The sequence below is a fragment of the Argentina anserina genome, chromosome 3 (assembly GCF_933775445.1).
Source record: "Argentina anserina chromosome 3, drPotAnse1.1, whole genome shotgun sequence".
Lineage (NCBI taxonomy): Eukaryota > Viridiplantae > Streptophyta > Magnoliopsida > Rosales > Rosaceae > Argentina > Argentina anserina.
In genome coordinates, this window is record NC_065874.1 from 25,571,403 (window position 1) to 25,597,245 (window position 25,843).

The 25,843-nt window shown below is 37.1% G+C and overlaps 1 protein-coding gene across 2 annotated transcripts; it reads left to right on the plus strand.

Moving 5' to 3' along the window:
- Window positions 1-16,479: 16,479 nt before the first annotated feature.
- Window positions 16,480-24,704, plus strand: LOC126786762 (BEL1-like homeodomain protein 8). Of its 2 annotated transcripts, XM_050512684.1 has the most exons (6): window positions 16,480-16,772; window positions 17,267-17,416; window positions 17,663-19,140; window positions 21,589-22,007; window positions 22,092-22,152; window positions 23,801-24,704. In XM_050512684.1, exons 3-6 carry the CDS (start codon window positions 17,818-17,820, stop codon window positions 24,305-24,307), a joined length of 2,310 nt encoding a protein of 769 aa, XP_050368641.1. In that variant the 5' UTR covers window positions 16,480-16,772; window positions 17,267-17,416; window positions 17,663-17,817; the 3' UTR covers window positions 24,308-24,704. The 2 variants fall into 2 exon arrangements, with proteins under 2 accessions (XP_050368641.1, XP_050368642.1); XM_050512685.1 differs by lacking the exon at window positions 16,480-16,772 and having other exon boundaries at window positions 16,926-17,416.
- Window positions 24,705-25,843: the final 1,139 nt, after the last annotated feature.

Genomic DNA, 25,843 nt, shown 5'->3' on the forward strand with positions numbered 1-25,843 from the left:
ACACGTCTACACCTGCGGCAGGCATTCCATCTCAAGTTTCCGGTGGCCCGCGAGCACCAAAAGCCAATGCATGCCTATCAATCAAAGGCTCTTAAAGCATTTCCCAATTGAGCAAAAGCCAGTTGTTGAAGCTGTTGTATAGCTATCACTTCACACCTAAAAGCTTTCCATTTCTAAACGGGATTTTGTTTCTTTGTACCTATTTTTTACTTTTGTTTGTTTTCGATGATTACATGTTGTTAATTTACCACTTCACATGCCCTATGGTCCCTGTCCTCACTCAAAACCAATCCCTTTTTCCTTGCATAGATACTTATGAAATAATGTATTGATGTGATCCTCCCTCTTGTTGGCTGGCTTTTGCAATGAAGCCTTTCATATCATGCATAGGCTTCTCTCCTCCTCTAGTCGATACCCTTACTAGAACATAAACATAGATTTTCAATTTAAGATTGGACCTACTTCTCATGAATGGTCATTGAGATTATGTGAAATTGAACGTCTCCATTCATTATATCCTCTATTCAAACATTATCTTCCCCTTGTTCTTGGGTCCCCTTCAGTCCGTTAGGTGTACAATCATCCCACACGGGTTCTGTTACTTGGAGGTCCCATCTACCTAAGTTATCACCTTTAATGAAAAATTGAAAACTACTACTACAGGACATTTTCATTTTTGGGCGAGCCGACCAGCGGCCTGTAATAAAAATTCTAAGGCCTGAAATTCAAAATCATACAGATATACTGTAGACATAGTGTGAATTCCCATCATTTTTATATTAATTTTTTAGACAACTAAAATATAGGTGTTTTGAGTCCAATCCACGATTTCTCACTAAAAATATATATATTATGTCATTGATACTATATGTTTTAAATTTATTTTTAGGATGAGAAAAAGAATTAAAAAATAGTTTTTTGTATATACAAATTAATATGTATACGTATACACATGCAGTTTTTATATAGAATAAAACTTTGCTTTAAAATTATATAACAATTATTTTATAAATTAGGCTAATTTCAATATTTAGCTAAATTGGTAAATATACATTATACATGTGTATGTACATAACTATAGATTGAGTAATTTGGGAGTAGTATCGTGACTAAAATATATAAGTGGCAGTTGTGTTATCACATCGAAATTCAAATCAATGATAAGATGTCATATCAGATTATCAATATATACAAATAAAAGAGTGCTCGGAGGGGCTTTGCATCAGAGAGCCTCAACATGATGATACAATAAAGAGAACATTGACTAAACGAACCCAGCCCTCAGTTGAAGTGATAGAATGAGCTCAATGAAGTCATTAATCAAGGGCTCCTCATTCAAACATTGTTCCTTTTGCAATGTTTTAAAATAGTTTCCCAAGCAATCTAAAATGGTTAGGAAAAGAAAAGAGATTTTTTTTAACAAAAAATCCTTTTCAACTATTAACTTTCATTTTTTCACTTAAAAACAATGATTAATTAGCCAATTCGCAATTAACTACAATACAATGATACGTTGAGTTAATACCTATTTTCGAATTGATCCTTAAATAACTTTTTTTTTCTTTTCTTTTTTTTTGAAATTTGTGGATTGTATTTGCAGAGGCGATAACGCCTTACGACCAACTAGGTCAAGCAGAAGCTGAGGCTTCACTACAAAAAACTAGAGAGTTCTATAAGGAAAATTCGCTACCAACTAGAAAGAAAAATACTAGCCTAAACTACTACGTCTCAATCAAGGAAGCTACAAATTAACCCGCCCTTATGGTGTACATCAATATTGAAGGAATTGTAACAATTCACAACCAAAGGATACAGTGCAAAAATCCCGATACAGAATTATTGAAAAACTTCAAAAAACAAACCCAAACCCCAAGAAAAAAAGTAGCCATTCCCCAAAACAGTTGACCTAGCTCATCTTTCATCACTACTGCAAAATTTGCTTGAACGAACACCGGCGACCGACATGACTTGCCACTAGAGATGGCAAACGGGCAGGGCCGGCTTAATCCACTTTAATCGGGCCAAAACAGTGTATGTGTCGTGTTCGGGCAGGCCTATTTACTTAAATATCAAGCCCATGGCCCAAGCGTATATCGGGCCGGGCTCGAGCCCGTGCTGAGCTAAGAGACGGGCCAGCCCGGCCTATTACCATCATATGACACAATTATAATAAAACATATTATGTAATTAGAATATTTATTTTATATAACAATTTTAAATAGTAAAATTAATAAATTAATACAACATATTTCATAACATTATATCTAAAATATTACATATGTCAAAACAATGCGTTTTCTTCACTACTTTCATAATATTTGTGAAATATTATAGTTAAAATAATAAAATAATTAAGAGATTTTAATTTAAAAGTTTTAATATTCAAGTCTAATAATGATAATTGTTTAAATATTTATATAAAAATATATAATTATGTATTTAACGTGCCGGCCAATAAATGTATCGTGTTTGGACCGTGCCAGGCTCAAAACGGGCTCGGGCCGGACTCAGCCCATTGGCTAAAATATCTCGGCCCAGCCTAGTCTATTACAATAATTGGCTTACGCCGGGCCAAGCCGACTTTTAATGGGCCGTACCCGTACCGGGCTCAGGCTTTTCTCAATAGTTTTGTAAAAATTAAATAAAAGTATAAGCAAACAAATATAATATAGTATGATAAATAGATTACAAGAATATAGAAAATAGTATTGCAAAGTGCAAGGATATAAAGTACATATCAAATAAGTACTGTTAAGAAAGCAATCGGTTTATGAATACTGTGAATGTCAAATTGCATGTATTTATAAAAGTAAGGATAAAATACTAGTCACTCCTCACAGTTTTACAAACTTGATAGTTTACACCTTCAAGTTTCAATTTCAACTGATCACTCCTTATATTTTTCAAATTCGAGCAATCTCGTCATTCCGTCATCTTTCCATCCAATTTAGGTGTTAAGTCCATCCAATTTATGTTTGCCCAACAAACAACTTAACACTAAAATTAGATGGAAAAATGACGGAATGACCAAATTGCTCAAATTTAGAAAGTATAAAGAGTGATCAGTCGAAATTGAAACGTGAAGGAGTAAACTGTCGAGTTTCTAAAACTGTGAGGAGTGACCAGCATTTTGTTCTAAAAACAATATGTAATGTGTTGAGCAAATGGTCAATGACCTGTAACAAAGATGCAAATGCATCGTCGAATGAACTTACATAATCCAAATTTTCATTACAAACTATATTGAGGTCCTATATAGTTGTGTCAGTTTTGAGGTTCTGATGTGCTAAGAAATTGGTATATGTTGTAGAAGAATTACTCTCTGTAATCTTCTGGTGTATCTTGTCCTAATTAGTATATGTTAGTCTAAATAAAAAATGATATATAATCTCTTATTCTACGGGATACTCAATTTAATGCATATATAAAGACCTCCTTATCAATGAATAAAGATGCTAATTCTCCCTATTCTGATTTGTATTACATTAATTTGTAACACATTATTAGCACGTAATTCTAACCCTGAGTTCGTAGGTCTAGAACCCTAAATTCTGAAGAAGAAAAAAATCTTTTTGCCATGAAAAATTCGACATAAAAAGATGAAAATCCTTTTAAAAAAATTTCTTCTGTTGAAAAAAAATTGCAGAAAAGACGAAAAAAACAACAACCATAAATTGATTTTGACCCAGGGCACCTAGAAATCTGCTCTAGGCACCCTTTCTTTTTCTCATTCATGACCGTAGCAACCCACCACGTCGACACCCTCCTAGCGCCACCTAGCGTCGATGACGCATGTCGCCAAGCTTTTGAACCATCGACAACGACCCCCAGCATCCAACCATCGATGTCGCTGCTACCTTAGATCGACCCAGCGACACCGCCGCATATTCGTGGAATCGACGACGACTGGATTTTCAAAGATACAAAGCCGGACGCCGGCGAAGAAACCCAATTTTTGGTGTCGCCGATCTGCACACGTAAGGACCCAGAAGACTATGATCCTTGTCGAACCTCCTTAGTGTTGTAGCACCGGGAGCTCGACCCGGATCTCAGGGTCCGACTGGTTGATCCTCTCTGACCCAACCCACATGATGAAATTACTCGCACGACGATCAAAAGCAAATGACGAGAGTCACTTCGCGACACATTAGTGATATCAAGCATGACCGTGGAAATAGGAAAGAGCAACAATTATATTATTTATTTGGCAAACAAACAAGTATGTTTTATTTAATGTAATAACCCTAAATTTCATTACAGTATTTGATTCAATTTGAATTCTATTAAGTTATGATTTTCAGTCTAAATGAATATGATTGTTTGCAAACGTTACGAAACGGGAACGGAAACGTTCCGAGAACGTTTAATAAGAAAACGTTACGTTTCCGAACGAATTTATCGACTTTTATTCCGTCGCTCGGTTTCAAAAACTTTCTTCACGAAAGTTGTAGAGCTCGTCGATACGAGTTAGTGGATATGTGACGCGTTCGAAATGGACGTCGAACGTAAAAGTTATTAACGAATGAAGTTGGTTTCCGATTTAAGAAACAGGTATAAATATAAATTTTTGGAGTTAGGGTTTCCAGAAATGGAAACCCTTACCCCGCGCCTCTTTCTCTCTTTCCTTCGTTCTCTCTCTTCTCTCTCACCTCTCCCCGACTCCCTCCCTCTTCCTCAAGCCTCACCGGCGATCTTGTCGACCGACCCTCCGTAGGCTACACCGCCTATCCCAAAAGGACCGCGCGGCCCTCTGCACCAAACCCTGAACTCGCGCCGCTCTGCTCCGCCGCCAAGAGTCCTCCCTCTCGCCCCGAGCCTTCCTCGATACCGCGCCGCGATCTCCGCCTCCGAGCTGTCGTGCACCTCACCGTCGCTCCCTGGGACGCCGCAAGACCCTCAGCTACCACCCTTGAGCACCCCGTGCGTCGTTTCGTCGCCAAGGAGTCGGATCGACAAATGAGGATTATGTGAGAAGCCCGTCGACGAATCGATCGTTTCCAATACGTTTTGAACTCCGATCTAGGTAAGGTTACATTCAATTCATGGTTGTGATGATTGTGTGATGATTTTGATTGGATTGAGAAGTTTTTGGGGGAGGATCGGAGGTGTTGGAGGAAGGTTGAACACCGCCGCCTTAGGCGGCGCGTGGGTGTACGTGAGGTGGTCAGGAGGTGGCCTTAGGCCGTGCAGGGACGGAGAGAAGGAGGAGGGAGAGAAATGGGGCGGCGGTGGCGTGATACGCGCCGTGATTTGCCTCGGCGCGTGGGCCCCACGCGCGGCCTGCCGGAGGTGGCGCGTGTGCCACACGCGCCGCCACGTGCGGCGGTGGGAATAGTTTTGACAGAAGGGTATTTTGGTAATTTACTGTGTACGGTAAATGTAAATGTAATTTTTATTTACTACGGTAAATGTAATTAAATTTTACCTTCGGTAAATGTAATTATAAATTACTTTCGGTAAATGTAAAAAGTAATTTTGTAAAAGGGTAATTTAGTAAATTTTATTTACTGAATTTGTATTTACATTTAAATCGTACGTATACGTACAGAAATACGTATTAATATTTATACGTACAGAAATACGTATTAATATTTATACGTACAGAAATACGTATTTTTATTTATACGTACAGAAATACGTATTTAATAATTATACGTACAGAAATACGTATATAATATTTATACGTATAGAAATACGTATTTAATAATTATACGTACAGAAATACGTATATAATATTATACGTACAGAAATACGTATATAGTATTTATACGTACAGAAATACGTATATAGTACTTATACGTACAGAAATACGTATTAATTGAGTATTGTACAGTAACCGTGAATAGTGAACAGTGAACAGTAACTTCGTATAAACCAAAATTGCTGAACAGTAACCGTTTATTACTGTTTTGGCATTTAAAGGTTTAACGAAACGATTCTAAACTCCTTTCTTATCTTTTTAAGGTGATCTATTAGCGAGGGAAGGAAATTATCTTCGGAAATTGTGGGATTCACGCTCAAGTCAATAAGGTGAGTAAAATCTCACTGAATTACGAATCTACCCTCGTGGTGATTCAACATTTTTGCAAGTGTGTTTATTTAATGAATTACAACATGTATATAACTTAGTGGACTACGTATATATAGTATAATGGTAATAAATACATATATATATATATAGTTCATTAAATTACATACTGTTATTAATTCATTAAAAATAGTCATTTTGGTGACAGAAAAATTGTGCATGTGTGATTTTAATAGTACGATATGATGTGAGATTATCGTACGTAATTTTTCAGGTGTTTATGAAATATGACATGTATATGATATAGTGGACTATGTATATATTGTATAAATGGTAAATAAATACGAATATATATAGTTTGCTATATAATATACTGTTATGATTTTTATTGTGGATATATTGTGAAAGTTTTAAAACGTACAATATGATGTGAGATTATTGTACATGATTTTATCACGGAAAATGTGAAATATTGTGATTTGTCTTCGGACGTGATGTGTGGTACAATATGATGTGAGATTATTGTACATGTGAGGCAAGTCGGAACCTAGCCTTTGGCCGGGCGAAAGTTACGATACAGTTAGAGCTCTAGTCTGTCTGCCATAGTACTGCATGGGAGGTAACGGGTGGTTATCTGCTCATGGGTACTCAGCTTGTTTTGGATGTTGGGTGGCGGGTGGTTACCCAACATCAGCGGTATACTAAGTGAGGGGTAACAGATGTGTACCAGCGCTCATTAGTTACCATTTTGTGAAAGTATTAGAGTAACCAGATGGGTTGCTCGTTTTCTCATGATTTTCATTATACTGTGTTGATGTGGAGTTGTGTCTTTTATGAGACGAGAGTTATTTTAATATTTTACTCATACGAGCTGTAAAGCTTACCGGGTTTGTGTTGCAATCCCGGTGCACCAATTTCAATGGTGTAGGGGATACTTCCGCAGGTGCTGAGTAGTGGTGATTGAGTGACGACTCCGAAGACTCGAAGTCGATCGCATCCAGTCGTAGTGAGGTTCCAGCGTGGATTGTGTGTGAGATTTGGTGTGATTTTATTTTTGAGGTTGTTGTGAGGATTATACAATTCCATTTGTTATATGTTGAATTATCATTTGGGTTTGTAATAATCGGCTTGACTGAGTTATATTTTAAACTCAGATGTGATCCGCTGCGACATTAAAATGATTTCGATTTCATTGAGATTATTTTGTGTTTAACGATTTTAAGATTTTGAGTTTTTAAGCTCGAAATTTTAGGGTCGTTACAGTTGGTATCAGAGCCTAAGTGCGGGTTTTTGTAGAAAACTCCCTTCGCGAAAGTCGTAGAGCTCGTCGATACGAATTCGTGGACACGCGACACGCCTAAATCGGAGTTCGTATAAAGAATTTACGAATCAAAACGTATTTGGGCATTTTTAGAATTTAGTATAAATAGGGGCTTGAAAATGGGAAAAGGGAAGAAGAAAAATCCGAAAATTCTAAAGTTTCGCGCCACTGTTCTTCCCGACACCGAGATTTCGCTGGCGCCGTTTTCCGCCGTCCAACCACCGATCGGGGCGCCACCGGTCCCGTTCGAATCGTCTCGCCGTTGTCTGTCATTTGGTACCAGTCCCGACGCCTGCCGACCGCCGTCCGCCGTGCACGGGGCAACAACGCCCGAAAAATCCGGCAGAAGTCAACGCCGCCATGCAGCCGTTTTCCGGGGACTCCGGAGCTCGGGGTTATCATCATTCGACTTGGTTCTTCATTCTAAACACAAATCGATTGGAGTTGGGCGACGAATCGAGCGAGATCGTGATTTGGGAATTCGGTACATTGTTCCGACCTTCCTCTGCTTTTTCCGGCCACTTCCCAGCCGATCTGGGCTTCGACGCCGTCGTGAAAAAGTGTGTTTTCTTGTGATCTATAACTTTCATCTTGGAGTCGAGTTGATTTGGAGAGGTTAGATATGGGTGGTGATTGGGACCCACGCACAGCCATTGTGGCGGCGCGTGGTGTTATTTTTTTGGCAGTAGGTTGCTCCTTTGAGTACCATTCGTCGATACGAATTTATCGACGTATTTGGTTGTTGTATGTTGTTGGTAATTTAGATTATCGTATAAAAGATTAATGTGATTGTTGTGTGTTTGATGGATGATGGTTATAGTGATGGTTGCGTATGTCGGATGTGTTGTTGTATGTGATATTCGAATCGGAATGGTTATGAGTTTTGCATGATTATGATAAGTGGGTAGGTTGGTGGTAAATGTGAGCGTTTGTGATGCGATATTAACCCTCGATAGTTGTTGGTTGTGAAGTCGGGTTGTTGTTGAGGGTTGAACTACGAATGGCTTGATCCCTTGTAAAGGGTAAGTAGGCAGCCCAACCAAGGTTTGGGTGCAGCCACAATTAAATTAGAATAGATTTCGGTTGCTAGTTTTAATTTTGGTTTTAACGCATAATTAGGTTAATTTTTGGGACGGGTCGTCTCATGAAAGCTTAGGGGGAGTGGCAAAGCTATAACAGGCTTGCGTGCATGGCCTTGGCAGTTTCGCCGAGTTGTTCCATCCGCCGCCCAGTTTTACCCCCACCAAGACGATTAAATAAACAAAAAAAAAAAGAAAAACAATTCTCACAGGAGCCCTGCCGCCCCATGCCTCCCCACACGGATCCCTGCAGCTTCCCCTGCACGGCACCCCTGCAACCCCGCGTAGGCACCCCCGCCTAGGCATGTAATTCTATTTTATTGTGTCTTACCAATCATAGTTCTTCATCAAATGGCAATGTGCACACACTCATGTTCTCATGTGATGTTTATATGTCGTAACGTAAGACTACTTGTCTCTATATTCTTATTTATGAATATGTTAAAGAGACATTGAGTGCATAACTAAAAGAATTTAAAGTTATTAATAGATTTAGTATTCTAATCCATTGTGACTATGATGACTAGGTCATCACATAGAATCAAAGAGTGATTTAATGCTCACGTTTAAATATCTTATGACATTATGATTCAAGTCACATGTTTTTATGCATCAAGAGAACAATTTTTAAACCTATGAATTAGTTTTGTCATAGTAGTTGTCTATATTGATGAATTCACAACGGAACCATAAGTAGAATTGTTGAGATGATAAGCTACTTGAAGGCAATATTTATGCCAACATTTATCACCTACAAACTCATTGTGAAAATTACATTTCTTATGTATCGCTTCTAATGATACAACATATCTCAAGAGTCGATATCGTGTGAATTGTATTCTTTCACGTTACTATTATTCGGTTTAATGAATCGGTGACTCTCATAGACTATTTTTTTAGCAAAGATGTTATACATATCAATATAATTCCTCCAACATAATGGATATGTAATCTATGCATTAACAAGTGTATAAGCCCCCTCTATGATCCTTTATTGACTATGCTCAATATCCAAGCTTATTCTTTAGCAAAGTTTAGGAGTAACACTCTCCTACTAAAGAGATTGAGACATTAGATAGAAGCCTAAATTGGCTTCTCATAATTAATTTTGATGTTAAAATATATTGTGGTGATACATATCTCATGGTTAAACTCAAACCATAACACTTAGATGTTATGGAGCACCCAAACAATGACAAAAAAAATTGAAAAAAGCCTAAACTTTTAGGTTTTTCAGATTGCGGACTTGTCATTGTGAGGACCGGTTTACCTATCTTTAGGTGGGCTATTGGGGTAATACTTGCGGCCACCGATTTCTAATGTCCAAGGCTACCTACTCATAAAAGTTGAGGGAATTTGGACACCTGAAACATGGTGAACCGCTCGACACAAATGGTGGCTGACCTCCAGCGAGTATTCTGACCGGTTCGGTGCCTTTTTGACTGGTTCCGGAAGTGAGGCCAGTGGCATTAGATTCCTAACACCCATGTTTACTTGTTTCTAAAATTTGGTAGCATTTGGGTTTCAAAACGTCAGTGATTCATGGAAGTGTAAAATAGATGTTTGGTATTGGTTGTTGATGAAAACAAGCTTCCAACGATAAATCAACGATTCAAACGATAAACTATAGTTTGTAGCGTGTCTTGTTTTACGGTATGAATCTATACCATCATCATGGACGTTACGGTTGTAACGGTTAGCATGTTAGTGTTTCAAACCTAACAATATGCTTGGTTGTTAAAAGTTTATGTTAATGGTTTATCGTCCACATAGTTTATGTGCCAAATTGTGCCTCCACAAACGCATAATGATGGATATTTTGAAGATAAGTTTTGTCTTTTAATAAGACATGAACTTTCACCTAAATTCCACTTATATAAATACTTTAACAGACAATCTTATTTAGTCACTTTTGATGAGCCAGTCTCTTCGTCGTTAGAGAGAGAGAAGAACAAGTTTGTTCAAGTTAAACGACTAGGTTTTGTCGTGGTTTGTCCTACTGAACCTTATCATGTTCTTATAAGTCCCATAAATTGAAGTGATGAGATCGGATATACATGATGCAAATATACCATTAAGGATTGATGTCCGAAAAATGGACATGTAGTTACCCCTTGTTGGTGACGTGATGACACCATAAATTTGGTAGATGGTTCTCACGAAAGTGTAAAGAGACCACTTGGTTCGATAATACTTGTTTAATGCAAGTTATGACACAACTTGATCTATGATCAGTAATACTCACTCGTCACTTTTCTTAGATTATGGTTATCATTAAGGAACGCCTCAATGTCAATACTAATCCAAAGAGAGATTTTGAATAATGACAATGTTGAATGAATTGGATGTCGAACCATACATACATACTCTGTTGAAGCAAAATTCCAACATTTTAGATTGGCCTACATGGAAAACTGCTATTTGGCTGGAATAGATTTGGACGTTGGACCAGAAAGTGACCGAGTCACCTCTGTCGCCGCCTAGAAAGCCATATGATCCAGTTTAAACAAAGAGATAGGTCCTTGGTTAGGTAATGCCAACACCATAAATGTAAATCCTATCTATTATACATTTGATTCATGTGGTGAGAAAAAGAAGAGTTTAGACTCATATTATGACGTAAACTCTAACAAAAACGCTCTAGAATCAAATATGAGAATGTTTGCTCTCATAATGGATGTCGTTGCACTCTATTGCTTTGTCATTTTGGTATTTTTCAAAACAACTGAACTTGTAGCTTATGGTCACATATTATCTTTGTTAGGACAAAGTTAAGAGATGTTGATAAAGATCCTAAATTGATTGGATTTCACCCAATTCAAGTGTCTTCAGACCATGGAATGTGTTAACTTAATTAGCGTATAGATATTAAAATGAAGTGTGATGGACTTCTGATGAACTAAGAGTCGACAATACTGTATTTTCGAAGCTCTTTGCTCAAAACTCAGAGCTCAGCACTTGGCTACCCAGCGTTTAACTTGGGCACGATAACTGGTACACCAGAGGTGCGTCCTTCCCCACGCGCCTATTGCCACAGCTGTAGATATAGGTATTTTGAGAATACGCCTTAACGACCGATGGTTAACGATGGCGCTAATGGGCGGTTTTCAATAGAATTTGATCAATCATTTTTTCTGTCGTTAAGGTGGAGAACTTAACCAAGAATTATCTTTCTTTATCACCAAACAGAACCGGAGAAAGTATACAGAAAAGAGTTCATCCTTTGGAACCATATCACATCTCGGATCTAATGAAATAGGAGGATTCCTCACTTCTTTCTCTTATTCAAAACCGTGCATAAGACTTTCATCTCGCACGGCTCCTAAGTGATAAAAAAAGAAGAACTCAGCTTCTTTCTTTTTTGATTACCTTACTCGCATATGTATAAGACCGAATCCATTTGATTTCTAAGAAGGATTACTAATCCTTAACTTTTTGATTGGGGGAATCATTCATCAGTGGTTGGGAATGACTGATTTTTCTCAATCTTTTTTATTTTTCTAAAAGAGAAAGTTCAAAACAATTGGGATTTTTTAGAAATTGGATGCAGTTACTAATTCATGATCTTTCATGTACAGAATGAAAACTTCATTCTCGATTCTACGATAATTTTTATGAAAGCCTTTCATTTGCTTCTCTTCGATGGAAGTTTTATTTTCCCATAATGTATCCTAATTTTTGGCCTAATTCTTCTTCTGATGATCGATTCAACCTCTGATCAAAAAGATATACCTTGGTTATATTTCATCTCTTAAACCTTTGACCATCCAATCAAATCTTTTTAACTGGATAATGCATGAGAATTCACTTCAAAGACTTTTAATGACTATTACATGGGATAGGTGTAAAACATCTCGTACCTCCATATTCATTCACAGAATGAATTAGCATGAGCGACAGCTAAGCGATTATAGCTTATAGCTAGGGCCCTCATTACGCATAGTAATTTACTCATAAACTGTTTGGAGATATGCAATATTGCATGCAGCTATACTTAGGAATGAAATGATCTTAAGAATATTAGGTCTCGAAAGTTATGACAGTCATTGATAATGTTCAACTAATGCTTACAAGTATTCCATAAATCAGTCGAAGTCATTAAAATACGTGTTTCCTCCGTACGAGTGACGATAAGTCTTAAGAGATGAAACTCTCCATATTTTAAGTATGATATGTGTATGCATGTACTTGTTGTATTATACTTGACTTAACATCTCATTCGATTTAAACTCATAAAGCCAAGATGATGGATGAGTGCGCCCACACATATGTTAATGTTTGATCACATCACGTTTATAACATTAAATCATGTATCCCAACATAAAAGACACTTTAATGAAATAATGTCAAAATCTGCTTAGATTCGTAAGTCAACTTTCATGGGACCTATAGGGTAGCTCATTCATTGGGAAATGGTGAACTTGATATCATTGGAAAGCTCTATGTGTCTACTTTCCTGGGACACCAAGCATTTGACCATATCTATTATATTGAGTGAGTTATAACTATTTTAACAAAATAGGACAGATCTGTCTGGAACCTATAGCTAAGTCAACTTCGACTGAGCCTTGTGATCAGCTCAGAACAAACTTGGTTGTGAACCACATACCAATGAAAAGCTATGTGTGTTTGCTTTCTAGAACTTTTTACGGTTTGGGTATCAAAGATGTTACGACTGTTTAAGTGCGTGAATGTCATATCACGCGTGAATTTATTTTCATTGCAAACTCTTGTTTTGAGTTTTTATGCAATTCTCTTTATTTTGATCCATGTACGAATAATTTTACGTGTTTGATTTAAGAATGTTTGGCGAAATTTGATATTTAAATCATTGACCAATTACTACTTTTGTAGAATGTGAAGAGCATTTGTATGCGTTATCTATTTAACCTTCGAGATTGAGTTATCGATCATGGGGAGTTGTTTTGCAGATTTCAGGGGAAGTCTCTACCACATGTTATTTTCAATTGTAGTTGGTGCGTTGTGTTTTTTTTTTTTCATTTCGACTATGCTTTTTATTTTACCCAAGAGATTTTTGTTTTGCTTGGCAAAGTTTTTACCGACGCAACAGTATTGCACCATGACATATTAGGATCGCGATACAAGAGAGAGTGTTGTAGGATAATTACTCTCCGTAATCTTTTCGGTGTATCTTGTCCTAATTAGTATATATGTTAATCTAGATAAGGAATGATATATAATCTCTTATTCTACATGATACTCAATGTAATGGCTATATAAATGTCTTCTTATCAATGAATAAAAATGATGTTTTTCCATATTCTGATGCGTATTACATTATTCTATAACAGTATCGGTCATTTTCAAAACAAATTGTATGCCAACACGACCATGATTAAACACCCTTGGTCAGGTTCAAAATTTTGATGAAATTTTAGGAACGATGAAATCTTAAGAACGGAGTTACTCAAATTGTGTACGAATGTTGGATCGAACTTCAAATATTATGTATGGAAATGTCGTGTAAAATGTTTGGTCGAACTTCAAATATTATGTACCAAAATAAATGTTTTGGAAGTCAGTGTACTTAAATTCATAGTGGGTCCTAATAATTTGGCCGGAAAGATATATCAAAACTGATTCATCATTCTATAAGCATGGGTATATTATATATTCATAACATTCACAGTCATAACTCATATCATCGACTTGTGCCGCAACAATTATTCTAGAGTTACAGAGACAGTAGTATCTTTTCTATATTCAAATTAGTTTCTTTTTCCTCATAAGAAACTCTTTTTTCTTCTTTGTTTTGGTCAAACTCATAAGAAACTCTAGGAGCTCAGAAATGAGAGATCTTGATTTACTCACAGACTATACAGCTGCGTGAACTCTTTGAAGCCTAGCCTGCCCATCTGATATTCTCCTGTCGCTACTCCCTCTGCGACCACGTGGGTCACCCAGCTATATAATCTGCACCACGACATCCCAGCTGTGCCCTAGACCTTCTTTACTTTGATTGGACTATCACCAGTAACGGCACCAATACCCATGAGATCACCCACACTCCCCAAACCCCTAACTTCTCTCAACCCTCCGATCTCAATCCAACGCTTCCCACCATATTCTAGTTCCTAACCCTATTCAACCCTAGCCCACGTATACATTACCTTCTGTCTTACGAGCACGGCATCTGCTTTCCCTTTCTGCGACTTTGTTCAGCATCACCACCACCTTCACCGTCGGATTCGAAACCGACGGCGGGAAGTGTTTGCGCAAGTTAATAACGAGGCGTATAGAACTGGGACTGGGACTGAGAGTGATGAGAGTGATAGTCACTCTCACACAGGCTTTACCGTACGTTAAGCAACTGGCCGGGGGTTTCAATCGATCAGCTTTATCTTATCGGTAATCGATGTAACAAAAAACCCTTGTCTGGAAGCAAAAGATCTGGGCGGTTCACGATCAAAGCTGGCCCAAGACGTTGAATACAAAATGCGCAGGTGACGTAATCTCCAGTGAGCTCGCTGTCCGATATATCTCAGGGCCAACGATGGTGCCAATTATGGTTTTACACGTAGGGTTTCGTGGGTAGAGAAACCTACATGAAATGGCGGAGGGACCATCTGGAAAAAAAAGACTAGAAGAGAACACTACCATGCTAGAGCTTTGACTGTTTTAATTAGGTTAACCTTAGGATAATTTTTACAAGTTGAAGCTTACGGAAACTTGAATTGGAATATTGGATTAATGTGACTTTGAATATCAGATATGCAGAGTTGGACAACATGAACATATTAAGATAGGATGGATGTTTGTTAGGTTCAGATAATTGATTCTAAATATATCATAGTAAGACCACACTAATTATTATTTTTATATTAATTCGAAGTGAGTCCATTTAATAGTCAAGGAGTAAAATGCAATAAGAACATGCCCGAACAGAGAAACCAGCCAAGGCTGAGAAAGAGAGGACAAACTCCCGATAGAAGACTTGTTACATCAACAAATATATTGCAAAATCCCTCCGTAGGAGCGATGATAACTCATTTCTTTGCCAGACGGATTTACTTTGTTCGCTAGTATGATGATCAAATACTTGCTGATGAAATAAAGGTTAATATGCTTTGTTCTAATCCATTTATCTTTATAAATGTCACTGCTAGTTTGTAGAGGTTTGGTTTGAAGTTGCAACTTTAGATTTTTTTGTAAAATCATATAGAAATAATTGTACGTAGTGTACGATTATCTTTCTTTTTTGCCTCCTTGGATGTTACAAACTAGTATGACTCCCAAGTATGCGTAATACGCATGCTACAAACTTTTTGATGAACACAAACTAAAGAGTAAAGACCAAAACCTCAAACCGAAATTCAAATCAAGAGGCAACTCAAATCTTCAAATTATGTCGGGTTTGGTTATGTACTTGTGTTCTGTTGATAAATGGTGGTGGCAAGTTATTCATTTAAAACAACAAGAATCGCCCAAAAACAAACGAGCTAAGCTTGATTGAAAGGAACCTAACACCTCAGACAAACCGGTGCGGCAATCTACTTCCAAGGAAGCGAAAAAGAGAGATCGAGGTGGATAAAAATGACCAGATACTATGTCGTTGGACAAGGATCGACTGAGCAACATCATTAAATTAGGATTTTATATGCACCAAACTTATTCTTCCATCCGAACACTATTTTGTTTCCCTCGCATGGCCATATCGGAATTTTGTTGCTACATTTATCGTATTCTTTTTAGACTCTTTTTAATTAGGTATTATGCTATCCCTGTACGTAATTTAATCTTGAATGGTAAACTTGAGGGGCATAGAGCTATTTAAACAGTAAATCCCACTCTCTTCCAATGAGGTTCTTCACTCTTGTGTTTACTAGGGCCACCACAGGTTGCCTTCTCTATTTCTGTCCACTAGAAATAGAGTTGTTTAAGAGAGTTAGGTTTTTTGTCCACTAGAATTAGAGTTGTAAAATTCCTTGTTTCAAAAACAAATATCTTTAAAGAAAAAAAGAGGAGGTTTATTCCGGTTCATGGGACCCCTTCTCTCCTAATTCGTCAAATCGTGAAGCAATTCACGGACAACGGAACTTCCTTACCGTAAGATTATTCGCTGTTATATCAAACGGCATCAGCATCAATTTACAAGGACAACCAGATGAAGTACCTTCCTCTGCAACAACATCAAAAAGCTTGAACGCCAGCTATTTCCCTTCCACACAATTATTTGTCTCTCTGAAGCTCATATTCTCTTCTAACAGTATCTGTCAACTCCACAAATCCCTTCACCGGAAAAAAATAGATTCGGATCCGTGCTCTAACGGGTCGTCTCTGAATCGAGATCCGACAAACGAACGTCCAAAACTTCTTTTCACAGGTAATTAAGGGCAGCAGTACGTAGTAAATTGAATTTTCTGCAGTAGGTTGGAGTGTTCATGTACTCTGATGAGATCTGTGCAGCTATAAATATCGCACAGGCTCTCTCTTTTTTTTTAACAGCGTTTTCTTTTCCTGTCTTTCTTCAAACTACTATTGCTTCAAGTTTTTTTCAAGATTATGATGTCATTAGTGACTGTTTAGTATTCTTATATTGAAAGAAGTGAATGCAAATGGATAAGCTCCTTGAGTTGGGTACAAAAAATCCACTTCTGGATCTGTATTTGCGAGGGCTCGGTCTGTCGTTCATGTCTAAGGCTGTGGTTTTGAGTTGAACATATGGAGTAGTGGTGGCGCGTTGAAGAGAGAATTAGGGTTTCACCTACGTCTTTCCTTAACGTGTGGTTTTGAAGTGGAAGGTTTCCTTTCTTTTTCGACGTTAATTTGGTGTGTGGTCGCTTGTCGTAATACTGTTTCTGGCTTTCTGCCTTGAAGGTTTTGTTTGGGTTGCCGACAGTAGGAGCGCGCAGCTAAACCACTCACTGCTTGCCTAAACAGATGAGCCGATCGAGTACCTAAACAGATGACCGATCGAGCTAGATCATCACCGACTACTTTCAACGTGAGGGAAAAGATGCTCACAAGGTAGACTATCTCTTGTTTTTGTTCTCCACTTCACCGATGTCTTTCATGTGTGGAGAAGTTTCTTTTGGATAAAACCATGTATATAATATTATAATCTACAGTAATTGGATACGGGATATGTCGATCAGTTTATGTCAGTTTCGTGTGAGAGATTGTATAGAGTAGTTGTATCCCAGATTTTTATATAGAGCAGAGATAGAGATAAAATAGAGAGTATTTTCTGACAACATTGCTCAACTTTTGCAGGAATTAGAAGTTCATGTTCTTCGTAAGTTGTAAGTTCATGTTCTTCACAAGTTTTCTCTAGGCGGCCAACCATTGAAAGCATGCTGAGCCGGCCAGATTGAGTGTGTGTATATCTATAAGCAGAAGTAGCAATCTTGGTTTTCACTTTTTAGTTGATGGAGATGAGTGGCTTTAGGCCTACAGAATCCAACCATGTAGCTCAGCAAAGCCGCCGAGATAAGTTGCGAGTTCAGCCTACTTCAAACCTACCCCTTCATCATCATTTAGATCACAATGTACCTAATCATTCTCCTGCCCAACAGAACCCAGATATTGTTCAAGTTAGAAATGTCAGAAATTCCAATAATTTGCTTTTTGATCCGACCCTCTTCTCCCCAGAACTTCTCAATTTCTCCATAAATGCAAACCATGCATTTGCATCATCACCTCAAGAAATAGGTGACGAGAGTCCTCAGAATTATGGTAACTGGAGAACTCTGAATCCACCCCAAAGCTTAGATAATTGGGTGACCAATTACTCGAGTGGTACTACAAATCATTACTCGAGTGGTACTACTTCAAATCACCATATGTTTGTCAGGGAAGTAAATAACGTTTCGCCATCCACACCATCACATTTAAAGCCTAGTACCTACCATGGTTACCAGAATTTTTCATCTCCATCTCCAATTTACCATAGTACCCTCCAAGATGTTGTCACAACAGCTTCTACCGGAGGAAGCACGCAGGATCAGCTAGAAATGGCTTCTTGGACACAAGGCTATGTAAATCAATCCACATTGGGATTAGATAACTCGTGTTCTTGGTTGGATCGTCCGATTGGGAGTAATCGCCATAACTGGACTGGGGGCGAAGAACTGAGATGTGCTTTGAGTGATTATTCCAATCAACAAGGTCTGTCCCTATCACTTTCTTCAAATCCTCCTCCATCACAAGGATTGCAAGCAAGCACAAGTGGGAAATCTGGCGATTATTTATGTTCAATGATGAAGCCGTCAATTATAAGCAAAGCGTATGGAACTACCAAATCACTTCAAGACATAGTTGGGAGTAGTACCACTTCTACCAGTAATGCTGCATACCATAGAAGCACCGGTCCTCTTGGTCCTTTCACAGGATATGCAACGATTTTAAAAACTTCCAAGTTTTTGAAACCGGCACAACAGCTGTTGGAAGATTTTTGTAGAGTTAGTAATCACTCAAAATCATTTAAAATATGTGAGGAATCTGAGAGGATGTCGGGGGATCGAGCTAGCGTTTCTGCTTCCGTTTCAGCCTCGAATGATCAAGCTGCTAATATGACTCGAAATTCAGAAGCTGCGAATCCGGGGAGAAATAATTCTAGGGCATCATCCTCGGCATTTTACAGTTTCAACGAGATTAGCAGTGACGGTGGAGCTGCTGCAAGCACATCTTCCGAGTCGATTCGGCCGGAGTACCAACAGAAGAAGGCAAAGCTCCTATACATGCAGGATGAGGTTAGTAAATTTTTTTGTTTTAATTAACTATGAGAGGGTTACTAAATAGATAAGTAATGCATTATAAATTACTTGTTTTGAGTTGTTTGTTCTTTTATATTCTGTTGGGGTTATCCTCATTCATGGTCTTGTATTTCCAGATCACAAGAAGACTAAGTTTGGTATAGAGAAATATAACACTCACATAAACAGTCATATTGAACCAGTTAATTTAATTGAAATACATGAATTCATGTCTAAAGAACAATTAGTAATGTTTTTTTTTTGAGAATGTAAACAATTAGTAATGTTTTATATCACAAGGCATTGGGGATGGGAGTATTATTATTATATTTTAGAAAAGAATTGTTCTGGAAATGTCACTTAAAAGTTAAAACAGGGTACCGTGCAAGAAGCTTACTGTGCATTTGTAATAGACCATATTAGTCCTTGGTAATAGGCTTTTAGAGTTTTAAGTCGTAACAAAGGTAATGCGCATTCCTCTTCAAAATTTAGGCATCCAGGTTACTATTGCTTGTCTTTGAGCTAGAAATTAACCAATAGCTCTTTATACACATATAGCTTCCCTTCAACTGCATTGGGGTACATCTCTAATGGCAAATCGTGGGGGCCATGATATTGACTGAATTAGATTTATGCAAAAGTCAGATTGATTAGATGGACATCATATTCGCTAGGTACTGTATTAAAACACTGTTCGATGGATCATACACCCACTAATTCAATTCGTCCATTATATTTCAGGACAAACTTTATGTTGTTTCTTGGTAACAAATGATGAGGGAGAAATATTCAATTTAATTACCTGAATACTTTACCAGAATTAATTTAAGATAGAAAACTAGTATACTAAGGAAAATTGTCGTTTCTATGAACATCCATTTGATCAGTTAGAATTGTTGCTAGCAATCTCTTCCTTTGGAAGACTAATCAAACCACGTTTTAACAATCCTCGTTATGATCCACAAATATCTATACATCAGTGCCACTCCTGGCGTAGCATATGTTAAGTCCCTATGGTTTTGTCATCAAAAATTAACATATATGTGTAGGCATTAGTTTTTGGTACTCATGGTGATGCATAGCTGAATGTAGTTTATATTCATGAATATAAAACAATTTACATTAATTTTTCCTCAATTTACTATTAACTGTGTATAACCTTAAGATTCATAAGCATTGTTCTTATATTTATGTATACTTCATGGATATAAGATATCTTGTGGTGCATCCGTGCATGACCTAATTTGTTACTATCCACATTTTCTTCCTCAATTCAAAGAAGTTATTTTTTTTTCTGCACATGATTATGTTTTCAGTTCGTAACCTAATTTTGACTTTTTTTTTATAATATGTTATTTGCTCATTTGGGTTTGTCCTCTGAACTTATATATGATGCTTAGGGTTCTTAACAAAAATAGAAAAGAAAAGGTAACATGAATAAATGATGTACTTGTTTTTTTTTTGTATAATTACATGTACGTTGATGTTGACTTAATAGGCATCTAGCAACGTAGGATAATCTAAATGTGAGATTGTACCTTTGTATGAATGTATGGAAACTTAGGTTGAAAATAAATATTGATTGACACAACAGAGAATTGGGATGACCCACATATTTCATTTACAGAGGTCATCCACTATATTCAGATGTTCATCTAGCTTCTCCCAAATTATAATCATTGATGAATTAATAGTTTTTAAATATCTGCACTGTATTATGAGTAGGACCGTGGCAATTATTGGAATTTCGTTAACAGTATAAGCCACTTGTTTTCCAGTCACTTTATAAAAGTTTTGAAACAAGTCATCTTGGAATGGCATCATGGGCTTAAAAAGAACGGTGTCCTTGGTTATTATATTGTACATCACCCATTAATTTTATTAGTTTTGGCAAAGTTTGGTGCAAGTGCTCTCAATATGTTGGACCTCTCTGTACTGAATGAATAGTTATGTCATTCAATCAATCTACGAAACTAGTTTTAACGTACTTATTTGTTTTTTACGCATCATGGCAGACTCCAGGCCGGAACAATTGAACACTGACGTGCAGGATAGTAGTAATGCAATTAGTTTATCCTGAGTTCATCCCTGCAATTGCCAAACCCTACAATGTATTAAATGTCACATGTTAGATTGAAACGGTATAGACTATAGAGTCAGAAAAATGTAAGTATGAGTGTTCTTTATCTAGTGACGTTTAGCTTGCCCTGTAACATCTTAGGCATTTGATATAGAACTGCAATGTCGAATTTTCTCTATAAGTTGGTAATTGTTAATTGAACTATCTGCAGCACATTCATTCTTTATAACATTGAAGAATATATCTCTCATAAAGATACAATGCATACAAGTCAATGTGGTGCACACCTATATAGATCTAGTTGGTAATCTGCTCATGAATCATGACTGCATTTTGGTAATTTTGCTGTGTTTCACTGATCAAAGGTATGCAGAAAGTACAAGCAATATCATCAACAAATGGAAATGGTGGTCTGTTCCTTTGAGTCAGTTTCAGGTCTCAGCTCTGCAACTCCTTACATCTCATTGGCTCTCAACACAGTCTCAAGACACTTCAAATGTCTTACGGGTTCCATCAAAGACCAGCTGAAGCACATAAGCAAAGCTTTGGGGGAAGATTATTCATCAGCCAATATTGCCAGTACTACTGGCTCCAACAGTAAAAGTGATAAGGCCGTGGGCAAGCTAAAGTATATGGGCCTCGGCTTGCAAAAGCGTAAATCCGTGGGTGGGGTAGATGCCGGCTTCCCTGAACCCCAACAACACATCTGGAGGCCGCAGAGAGGCCTACCGGATCGTTCAGTGGCCATCCTCAGAGCATGGCTCTTTGATCATTTTCTTCACCCGTAAGTCAATTATTTTTGAACTCCCTCCTCACTTCTATCTATATTCTCTTTTCTGCTTTAACCGTGATCATCTGTTTGTTTTAGGTATCCAACAGACACAGATAAGCACATGTTAGCCACTCAAACGGGTTTGTCTAGAAACCAGGTAGGGCTACCTTCTCTTTTTCAAGTGCTTATCATGTCTGAAGTTATGATCAACTTAAATTGGATCTAATCCTCAGTAAAAACTAAATAGGTAGGCATACCTCGGTTCAGCTAGCTGAAAGACTTTCGTGTATCTGTACATGTATATTTAGGTCATTCCCAAATCCCACCTCAATTTGGTTTGGATTCCAAATTCAAGTGGACCACATGCATTACCATTTTCATTATTTTGACATTCGGTTGATAGTTTGGGCTAATTATGATATATTTAAATAAGGAGTAATTCATTATACACCCAAAAATCTACACCCATTTAAACCCACCACTTTAATTCTATTAGATAGACACTTAAATATATAATTCTACTAAATATTATATCCTAGTTTTTTTTATAATTTACACATTGCCACCATTGAAATATAACATCAATATATTGAATGAGCTTAATTGACTCTTAAATCTTAAATACCTTAATTATGTGATTTCTTTTCTTTAATACTAGCCATTATGTTGTTTCAATCAATTTCATAATTATTAAGAAAATCACGGAATTTTTCTATAAATTTATGAAAAATTTTGGTGAAAATGAATTAATTTTCTATAGATAAGGTAGAATCATAAATATGATATATAGGTAACTTTTGGATATATGATATCTGACCCTAAAAAAATACATGTAGTACTTGAGTTTTTGAAACTCACCTAGTATAGAGGAAATTTAGTTTATGTTTCTTTTCATTAATACCTCTATATTAGACTCCGATTTAGATTATACATTTTCGTTAGGTGTCTCTCTATATCATACCCATGTTTTAATTTGAAATTCAAGGTTATATTTCTCAAGCTAGCCTACTTAATAGGTAAATTAGACTAGTAAATAGGTATGAGTAAAAAGTTATGTCGATCATAATAATATACCTAAAAAAAGAGAAAAGTTTGTCAAAATATAAGATCACCATGTACCTTACATATAGATATCATTCGTGTGTAGATTGAGAGACGCCAAATGTGAGTTTTAGAGTGAAAATGCAATCTAATTCGCAAAAATAATACTCTTTGTGTCATTTCTTTCCCTTCTCCAACCCTTTTCTTTTCTTCAGAGTAGTTCTTCATCAATTATTTTGTTGATGCACATACAAGAAAAACAAGCTATGTTTGTATGCTTCCATTTCTTTGAAGCAAGTAGAAAGTTTATTCTCTGCAAGTAGAAAGTTCATTCTCATGATTCAAATGAAATGGGACTTTGCACTATATATAAAATCTGAAATTTTTTCTGTCAAGGTACCTGTACAATAGGGAGTAAAAAACTATATAAATATAATGTTTCTATAAAGAGCATATATATACAGTCAAGTACAAAATTAAGAAAGTAAGAATGCAATTGATTATGATGCATTTAGTTCTAGTTAAATTTTAATTTAGCATTTGAAATTTAAATTTATGCTGAGATTGAGAAAATACTAAATTTAGCTTTATACAATCTAAAGGGCAAAAATGTGAAGGTAGAAAAAAATGAATAAAATTAATAATAAAATGCTAATTATATATTTGAATTGGGTGTAAATCTATAGAAAAATATAGAGTGGATTTAGTTTGAAAGGAGTCTTCAAAATCGGGTTTATCTCTAATTTTCTCTTTAACTAATGCAGGTGTCAAACTGGTTCATAAACGCCCGAGTGCGTGTTTGGAAGCCCATGGTTGAAGAAATACACGTGCTCGAGACTCGAGGATCCATGGAAGCTTGCCAAGATTCCCGGAAAGACGGATGTTCTCCAACTGAAGGCACCAGCAGGCCAAGCAATGAGAAACTTGCCATGCATCATCCTACATCTAGTCGGCAATTGGAATCCTCAGGGATAGGTTCTTTGGGAGATACACTGAATGCTGATGACGTACACCAAAGTCACGAGATCAAGAGATCCAGAATAGAATGTGAAGTTCCATCAAGCATGGATAGTGCATTGATGGGTTTAGTGCCATACAATCAAACCGGGCTTGAGGTTGGTGGACTTGGAGCGGTGTCATTGACATTGGGCCTCAGGCATGGTGTGGAAAACGCTCAGCAGCAGCAGCAGCAGCAACAAATGCATCAACAGGATGAATATCAGCTCAGGCGGCAACTTGGAGGTCATATGATTCATGATTTTGTGGGGTAATTCACTTGTGCCATTGCAACATTTTGGTCAACCGAAGTAGGGCAGAAAATAAGCGGGAGAAGCAGCCGTCCAGTTATTCTAGGCCCCGGTTTCGGTACACCCTTTTAAGCAATGTAGTGGCGTACGTATATAAATTGAAGAATCATGTAAGCTCTGTCTAAGTCTGTCAAGGTCATTCTAACAGAATGAGCTTGATTGGATGATAATGAGCTGAAAAGGAGCTTCAGTGATACTTAGGGTTAAGTCTGTAGATCACGAACTGATGAAATTTGAACCCGCTGACCAAAATAAAAGCAGAGAAACAAACTACAAGAAGAATTAGAAATGATATGGTAGACGGATTTCTCTCTAGCCAGCCGAAAGAGGGAGGGCTATGCATTTTCGTTTTCTCACACTTCTTTGAGTCGTATGCTTCTTATTTTCACCTCCTTTTCCTCCCGAGATTATTATAATTAATTCATTGTGAGCACGGTTCTCCTAAAGATTGTGCTGTTATTTTATATAACATGTTAACAATCCTGTATGCAACAATGGTTTGTAGGAATTGTAGCATTATATGTTCAGGAATCAGCATCGTTTAATCCTTCTCGACAATAGTTGAGTTTATTTTAGTAGCTAGGGTTTACAACTACATCCATAGCTAAGTAGAAATAATATGATATGTTTGGGCTTCACAGTATGTATTTGAGCAAACTAATGTGTTTTGCTCTTGCTTTCATTTGTTTTTTTCTTGGGGTAATGTCTTTGTTAGTGGAAGTTTCGCTTAAAGCATTTATGGAAGTATTTGATTTTAATGTATGATGCATCTCAATTGTGTCCTCGAAGTCTAGAGTAAAAAACTTAAAAATTGACTTTCCTACAAGTAACAAAGACTACACCGACTTATAAACGTAGCGACATAGTCTACAAATAACAAATTATGCTTTAGATTAAGTTCACTACAACTTAATTTCAAATAAGGGCAAGGACTATATGTTACGAGCAAGCACTTGTAAGGCCGCAAGCAACCTTGTCCAAGGTCATGAGTCATGTCTATGGCCGGTTGCTTACGTGCTAGTGGCGATATTATAATTTATAATTTCTATAATTTATTTATTTAGTAGGTTCATTGTGAGAATGTTTCATGTTTTCCCCTGCCAAGTCTAGTTTTACAAAATATGCTATTATATGGAGGAGTTCCTAGGCGGCGGCGGTTGGCCTATGAAACTAGTCTAAGTAAGCACATGTATTTTTGTCTCCCTTACCGTCATACCATCAATAAAAGAGGAATTATTCAATTATGTGTGTCTTGTGAGATTACTCTTATTGCCTATTCAATTATTCAAGTGTTCTTGAGATTGCCCAACAATTATATAAATTGTGTTCTTGCTTGTCGCTAGCACTATATTAATATTCGTGTGGTTTTCATTGTCCCTTGCAAGGTACTCACTTGGCTTACTTGCTTCTCGCTCACCGATTGGCAAGTGCCGCAGTTAGGGGTGTTAATCGGTTTGAATGGTTCGGTTTATAGGTGATACCGAACACCAAACCGTTCTA